This window comes from Solanum tuberosum, unplaced genomic scaffold, assembly GCF_000226075.1.
Source record: "Solanum tuberosum cultivar DM 1-3 516 R44 unplaced genomic scaffold, SolTub_3.0 scf00532, whole genome shotgun sequence".
NCBI lineage: Eukaryota > Viridiplantae > Streptophyta > Magnoliopsida > Solanales > Solanaceae > Solanum > Solanum tuberosum.
The window spans coordinates 8,100-16,244 of NW_006239461.1; the positions used below are offsets into that span (position 1 = coordinate 8,100).

Consider the following 8,145-nt stretch of genomic DNA (forward strand, 5'->3'; position numbering starts at 1 on the left):
GAATATCAACTTTATTATCTGAAACATGGAAATGGTGGAACTCGCAACTTAAAAAAACTATGCTTTTTAATAAGAAAATTACTTACAAATTACTATTAACAATATATTGCTTACAAATGTATCACGTGTGAATCATAAGTGAAATATAGTCATACCTTTTTCTAAGGAAAATAAACGAATAAAAAAAGTATAAAAGCTAGAAATTTTTTAGACCTTTTCTTTACATTGTTTTTTTTTCTTTTTAAAATATTTTTTACAAGGATAAAATTATGAAAGTACCCCTTACTTCCAACCCAAAGGTTGTGAGTTCGAGTTACCAAGGGAGCAAAAGGGGTGGGAGCTCCTAGGGAAGGTAAAAAAAAGAACAATCAAATTATATTCTAACAAAGTAAAAAAAAAAAAGTTAAAAATATTATACACTATCCGATACATAGAAATCAAATCTTATAATTTTTATTTTTATTACTTTAACACCTTTTATTGTTATAACTTCTAAAATAATTAATAAGGAGTATATCATATTATTTGATATTACATATTGTAGTCCTATAAATAAAGACATTGTAAGAATTTTAACGATTAAGATCGTTACAATGATATTATAAAATATATCTTTCATCTATTATTTAATAAAATTATTAGTATCTCTTTTTTTTTTTTATAACCACGCGAAGCACGGACAAATTCACTAGTAAGTTGCATATATGGAAAATATGTTAATCCCTGGAAGAAAGAGTTAAAAGTAACCGTCTATGCACTCCTAGTCCTATTTTGTGTAGAAAAGTTAAGGTTAATTTTGTAGGCGGTAAAGGTTTATTTCCAAATATGTTTTAGGAAATGGAAAGGAAGTTCCTAAAATTTCTTATAAGGTTTATTTCCAAATATCTTCCTAAAATTTCCTATAAGATTTATTTCCAAATATGTTGCTAAAATTTCTTATATAAGGGAGCTTTGAGTCATGTTGATTAAACAAAGAAACAAAAGAGTGAGAGCTTAGAGAGAGTGTTGAGAATGGATGATATCGAAGAAGTATTCATGAAATGGAATTACATCGACAAGAAGCCTTATGATATATGCCACATGATTGAAGAGGCTATCCTAGTTGCTGGAATCAAATATCCTCATCAATTTGACAAGCGCAAAAACAGGATAATCAGGATGATATCCAACCCCAGTACCTTCGATGATTATGATGATGATGATGATGAAGATGACGACACTAGTACTCTTGAAGAAGACGATGATACCACTACTACTCTTGAGGAAGAAGACAGTGTCGTTCATGATGAAGATGAAGTGACCAATGCTGAGGAAGAAACACAGCAGAGCCAGAAGCAGATTACAAAGCCACTCAAAATTAGAATAACTTACTCCAAAACTGTTCTAGTTGCTCCTCTGGAAAACCACAACTATTGCAATGCAATTACTCAAGAGTTGAAGATAACACCCGAGACACATGACTTGGATGGTCATAAAGAAGGAACACAACAACAGTCTCATAATACTACTACTATGGGATCAACAAAGAGGATGTCCACCAAGCATGTACAAGTTGCTCCTCCTCGTGTAAAACTTCTTTCTGATTTTTCTTTCGAGAAGCATCTTGATGGACACAAACAACTAAAGAAACAGAGTCACAAAGGTTTCAACAAGATGGAGACTGACCGGATTCAACACAAAAGAATTGATAGTGACACAGAAAAGAAGACCCCTACCCAGCACAGGACGGGATCAACAGCAAGAAAGCAGTGCACCAGTGGTTTAACCAAGACCATGCCGGCGTCGTTGAAGAAGATGAATGTCGCCACCGAGCGAGTACAAGCCCTTCCTCATCAACAGAGCAACTGCAGTGCAATTACAAGACCAATACAGAGCTCTGCACCAATGCAAAAAGAAACACAAAGCATCAATGAAATAAAGAAATTTGAATCAAGCAAGAGGAAATTTGAGGAAAGGTTAGCAGAGCAAAAGACAGCCAAGAAAAGGATCATAATGGTGGACTACCGCGATATGCCTAAAACTGCTAATGACCCTCCTGCTACTAGACGCTGCTGGAATAGGAATAGGAAGAGGTCTTGATATTATGATGATTCAATATATGTTGTAATAACTACATGATTACTATTTTTTATTTGAAGTAATATAGAATTTCATTATATGTTTTTATCATCGTAATCCAACTCTTAGTTTATTCATACTTTCCTTACACTAATGTATGCAATCAGGATGCTATTTATCTCTCTAGTCTCAATAACTGTTAACCTACATAACCCTGACATGATCTTAGCTGAGTCTTAGTTCTTTTTTATGATTCTGAAATCATTATTGTATAGTATCATCTTAGATGAACTCTTGATTTAGTGTACACGTTCCCTTACACTGGTACTTATGCAATCAGGATGGAATTTGAGTCTTTGGTTTCGCCATCAGCTAACCTACCTTAGTTTAAAAGTTCCAATCTTAAAAATACAGAAAGCTACTCAATTGACAAATCTTTTAAATACATACCAGACATTCAGAAGATATTGATATCAACACATAGAAGTCTAGGTAAGGTTGAGAATCTTGAAGATTTGTAACACTACTTATCCCAATAGATTAATTTGACTGGTTCCATCACATGACACATTCAGTAGCTAAAGTATTAATAATGAGAACCAACTGCTGATGAAACCATTTGCAATCTTTGCATAAGCTGAGTACTTCAAGTCGAGACTGAAACTTAAAAAACAACAACTCTCCCAGGTAACACAGACCAACAACCTGAGGTAAGACAAGAAACTGGCTTATTGAACACCTTAAAGAACAATAGAGAGAAAAGGCAGTGTCCTCGTTTCAATGTAACTTAATTTTTCTGAGTATCACAGTCAGTCTAAGAAGGCCCACAAGGGTAGTCAAGTATACTTCAGCATATATAATGACTTTTGGCCAAAAAAAATATGCAATTAGGAAGCTTGTACAAGGTCTAGTTTAGCACAAAAAGTCGTTAACCATTGATGTTGAGTGAAATACTGAAAAAAATACACTAGCATTTAGATAACAAAGATAATATTCAGTTTCAGACAACTGATAAAGGGAACACTCACACAGCTTAGCTTGTAAAATACTAATGCCACAAAGCAAGGACTTTGTGAGTCAATGTTGGATTTAAAAGTACCTCAAATCTTGGCAGAAAGTAATGCAATTCCATTTTCCTACTCCTACATAAACAAAAGTCTACTTGGTTATCTGGATATTTTCGACCATAACAAATGTCAAGTAGTTCTTTGTGATAGTATTCTAGGATCTAGATACATTTATTCCTCCCCAAAATACACGGCAACAGCAAGTAGTGAATAAGTACCATAAATGGAAATTCTTCATACCCAAAACTCACCAAGGTAAAAGTAAGAATGATTCAAGAAAGATACCTAAATTCTTCAATTCTAGATAGAGTAGTTTTATGTATGTGCAACCAACTTGTCATCACAAAACAATGCTTCAATCTTCAATTGTTGGCAAATTTATATATACAGTTAAGACCTTCAATTTTGAGTAATACAAACTAGCTAGTGGCTTCACTAATTAGATCTCAAATGTTAATAAACAAGCGGTTTGCATATACTTCTATGAAACGAGTCATCAGATGTACACAAGTAAAATCCATTCTTCCACAAATCAATTCAAATTGGCATTCTGATCAATTAGATCATTGTACTCAAGTTCAGGCCAGGAATCATTTCTCTATCAAAAGTTGAATAACCAAGCTTAAGATAACCAAGTCACAAAGTAACAAGCAAAAGTATCACAACTCAACAAAGTGAAATTACATAGCAAGAAAGTCATTTCAGATATCTTTTAGATGACTTGCCAAAAAAAAAAAGCAGGTCTACTTCAACATGCTTCTCTCACAGTAAATACATCATAATATCATGAAGCCATAGAAGTTTTAAGCCAAGATAAGCATTGCATGTAATTAGCCCAAAGCAGTCTAGCATTCAGAATCCATACAAATTAAAAACTTACCTAAATTTGTTGGAGATGAGATGCCTCACAATAGACCAATCTCAGCTTAAACACAACAGCAGCAGCACCACAACCCATTTTGCCAGAAGCTAAAATCAACAGAAAATTTATTAAATGACTACCATGTCAAATGAAGCATAACTTCACACACTAGCAACTGATAACAATTAATCTCTGTCAAAAAATGATAAATGAGCATCTTAATAAACTAAACTTCCAGCAAAACAAATTTCAGCACCATAGCTACTACAATAAATTCAACAAGCTAAGGTTCAATCTTCAATAAATGGCAAATAACAAACAGATGTAGTAACAAGATCTTTGATAGAACAAAACAAAGTACAAATTTCATTACTCAGATTCTTGAATTCTAGTAAACCACCAGTTTACACATACTACAACTGAAAACATCTATTGGATGTACACTACTAAGCCTAGGATTCCAACTTCCACCAACAGATCTAAGCAAAACCATTGAACACAATGTCTTTAAACCCTAAAAAGCTAATTCTTAAGCCCTTTCTCCTCGAATCCTCCTAGCAAGCTGAATATCCTTAGGCATAATCGTAACCCTTTTGGCATGAATTGCACATAGATTAGTATCTTCAAAGAGACCAACAAGGTAAGCCTCAGCAGCCTCTTGTAGAGCAGCAACAGCACTACTCTGAAACCTCAGATCTGTCTTGAAATCCTGAGCAATTTCCCTCACCAACCTCTGAAATGGAAGCTTCCTAATCAACAACTCTGTAGACTTCTGATACTTCCTGATTTCCCTCAAAGCCACAGTTCCTGGGCGGAAACGGTGAGGCTTCTTCACTCCTCCAGTTGCCGGAGCTGACTTTCTTGCAGCCTTGGTAGCTAGCTGCTTCCTTGGTGCCTTACCACCTGTGGATTTGCGAGCTGTTTGCTTAGTACGGGCCATTTGAAACTGAATGTATACAGAGAAAAAATAGAGTTCTGAAATGATGAATTTGAGAAATGGGTAATGGAGGTATTTATACTGAGAGATAGAGGGCGGGAAGTTTGAAAATTTTGGAAAAGAGTTTGAAATCTTTTTGGCGCCGTTGATTGAGATTTTGAGTTAAACGGTGGAGATTAGAGAAGAGCTGATTGCTCGAATAGCGATCCAAGTGCTACCATAGTAGCAAATGTTTATTTGCCACGTGGATTCAGCGCAAAAGTTACTCCATTGTTATTTTCTTTTACTTTTATTTTTCTCAAGGGATAATAGTAGGACTTGCATGTGTAATTAATAATTTCACAATAATTTTAACATGTTTCTATGTCTTATTCTTATCTTATTAACCGTAAATCAATAATTTAAACTAATAATTGGACTTAGATTTAAAAGGATAAGACACATAAATTATAGTACTAATAATATTGTTTTCTTGATGCTTAAGAGCTTGTTAAAGAGATAACTGAACATATTAAAGCAAAAAACAAGTTAGACCATAAAGTTCTAAGTTTAATTTGAAGTTATTTTTAAATTTTTTAAAATAGTTTATAATATGCCTTTTCAACTCTTTTTTATTTTTAAAAATTATGTTTAAATTCATTCAATTATAAATATTATTTCAATTATTGGTTGCAAAATATATAACGTCAAACGCTTTTATAAATTTCACAAAGAAAAAATATTTAAAATTTATGATCAAACACCTTGTTAGCTCCCATCTAACCATAGATTATGAATTTAAGTTAAAATTTAGAAATTTAAAATTATATTTAGATATTTTTTTTTGAAGTTTTATAAGTGAAAATTTAAAAATATTTAGCGATCAAACTTTTTTTTAAAAAAAATATTACTACTTCGACAAAATTTATGGCCAAAACGCCAGCTTGAAAAAACGACGACGTTCATACAGGTGGTTCCTGTGTGTTGTGTCACTCATCGCCACGACTACAATTTTGATACCAAAAACAGGTGATTTCTGTGTGTGAAAGAGAAACCCAAAAATGGGGAAGATGACATTCAGAGTAGTGATAGCGATTTTAGTAGTATTGTTACTCTACTACGTCGGCCGGCCTCTCTACTGGAAAATCTCCGCCACCGCTCACGATATCCGCCACAACAAACAAACCGTTTCCGGAGGTCTCTCATCTCAACTTTCTCTTTCACTACAATCACTTGTTCAATCTGATACTCTAATCGTTGGGAAAAAGAAGAAAAATCTGATTCTATTATCTTAACATTAATTACTCAATCCTAATTTTCATACCTATAGAAAACAGAATTCGTTTAGATATTTGTTCACATTTTGTCTTGGAATCAAAGATGGATCTAGGATTTAAAGGCTTGTTAATTCTTGTAAGAGTATTTTCTATATTCATGTATTGGAGATGTAGCTGTTGATGCTCATTTGGCTCTATTTCGAATTGGATTTTCTACATTCTAATTTGTATCGTATAATTGTTTGTAGGCCATGTATAATTGCTTCCTATGAGTTCTAGTTTTTTAGTTTGATCTCTCGGTTTTGTTTTCCTTGTAGCTGCTCGTATACTGATGCTCATTTGCCTCTTGCTTCAAATTGGAGTTTCTAAATTGTATCATATAATTGTTAGTGTAGGCCACATATAATTGTTTCCTATGAATTCTAGTTTTTTTGTTTGATCTCTCGAATTTCTTTTCCTTGTAGCTGCTCGTACACTGATGCTCATTTTCCTCTGCTTCAAATTGGAGTTTCTAAGTTGTATCATATAATTGTGTGTGTTGGCCACATATAATTGCTTCCTATGAATTCTAGTTTTTTTGTTTGATCTCTCGGTGTTGTTTCTCTTGTAGCTGTTCGTACACTGATGCTCATTTGCCTCTGCTCCGAATTTGAGTTTCTACATTGTATCTCTTGATTTTGTTTTCCTTCTAGTTGCATCATATGCTGATGCTCATTTGCCTCTGCTTCTAATTAGAGTTTGTTTTCTTTGTAGGACTTTCTGAATGTTCTTCCTATCAATTGTGTCTCTGTTGATGCAATGCATGCCTTGTTTTTCTTTTAAATTTTCTGTTGAAGTGTTATAATTCATGCTTTTAGCTAAGCATGATTAAGTGAGTGGTCACAACATTGTAATTTTGAGGTTTGATACATTGTTATATTGTTTTGGTGTAGGATTTTCACAAATTGTTCAGGCAGCTCAGAATTCAGTGGGCTGGTTCCACGATGAGTCCGATTCAGGAGTGCTCGACGTTGGAATCGCGGCAGCAAGGAGGATTCTTCTTCATAAGGTTTTGTAAAGCATTGTACATTTGAAATGTTAAATGTTACTTTCATGTGTTGAGACTGTCGCTAGTGATTAATGTAGATCTTCGAATAAACGTGTTATAGTTGTGGAGACTTTCAAACTTTTGAAGTGTTGGCAATTGTTGCTACACCTTGTACTAATTTCAGACCGTATCAGAATATCAAACAATCAAATTGTCTATGTATTTCTCTTGATCCTACTTAAATACTTTGATCCCACTTACTAGATCTCTCATTTTTTCTTTACCTTTCCGTAAAAAATAGAGAAGAAAAGAAGAAAAATCTCTAGTTTGCTAATTCCTGTCTTTGTGTTAATTGAACAAGCTTGTACATAAAGGTAACCGCTAGTTACAGATCATCATCCTTTTGACACGAATTATATCTCATGCTAATTTGATTTGTTCTTCCAAGGGTCACACACGAAATCTAGGGAAAAAATAATTTGTCTGGGAGGAATGTTACATTTTAGCATTGACATTGAGAATTTATTGTGCTGTTAAATTTAAGAAGGGATTACAAAGTTTTAGTTGGTGATTAGTGATAGAAGATATCCAAGCTCAAGTTGTTCTTATTCAAGGATCTTCACTTTTGAGAGTAAATGTCGAATTTAGGTCCAGCAGTTTACTAGCCTAAAGGATATTTTTTAGATGCAACAATTGGATTTTTCTTTTGAAGGTATGTTAAGTAAGAAATTCATTGAAAGAACATACACCAGTTACTTTTATTTGCATGTTTAAATTGCTAGTTTCTCTCGCTACTCTGTAAATAGCGTGATTGTTACCAAAGGTTTTGTGAAGTGGTGAGTATTCCGTCGTCCTTAACCAACGGTCTCGAGTTTGAGGTGTAGGATTAGGGTGTGTTTGGTAAGGAGCACTACACCCCCCCCCCCCAAAAAATAAAA

General features: G+C 33.8%; 2 protein-coding genes across 2 annotated transcripts; one reads left to right on the top strand and one right to left on the bottom strand.

Annotated features, from left to right (window-relative positions):
• Positions 1-4,312: 4,312 nt before the first annotated feature.
• On the bottom strand, positions 4,313-4,965 carry LOC102589756 (histone H3.2). Its single transcript, XM_006365204.2, has one exon. The coding sequence runs from the start codon at positions 4,925-4,927 to the stop codon at positions 4,517-4,519; it is 411 nt and encodes a 136-aa protein (XP_006365266.1). The 5' UTR covers positions 4,928-4,965; the 3' UTR covers positions 4,313-4,516.
• An 870-nt stretch (positions 4,966-5,835) lies between these two features.
• On the top strand, positions 5,836-7,472 carry LOC102590085 (uncharacterized). The gene is made up of 2 exons (XM_006365205.2): positions 5,836-6,100; positions 7,113-7,472. The coding sequence occupies exons 1-2, from the start codon at positions 5,965-5,967 to the stop codon at positions 7,235-7,237; spliced, it is 261 nt and encodes an 86-aa protein (XP_006365267.1). The 5' UTR covers positions 5,836-5,964; the 3' UTR covers positions 7,238-7,472.
• The last annotated feature ends 673 nt before the right edge of the window (positions 7,473-8,145 follow it).

Bases quoted from the DNA above. Each gene is read 5' to 3' on its own strand.
- LOC102589756 (XM_006365204.2), bottom strand. From the start codon at position 4,927: ATGGCCCGTACTAAGCAAACAGCTCGCAAATCCACAGGTGGTAAGGCA.
- LOC102590085 (XM_006365205.2), top strand. From the start codon at position 5,965: ATGGGGAAGATGACATTCAGAGTAGTGATAGCGATTTTAGTAGTATTG. The intron at 6,101-7,112 runs GTCTCTCATCTC...GTTTTGGTGTAG, and splicing joins CAAACAAACCGTTTCCGGAG to GATTTTCACAAATTGTTCAG.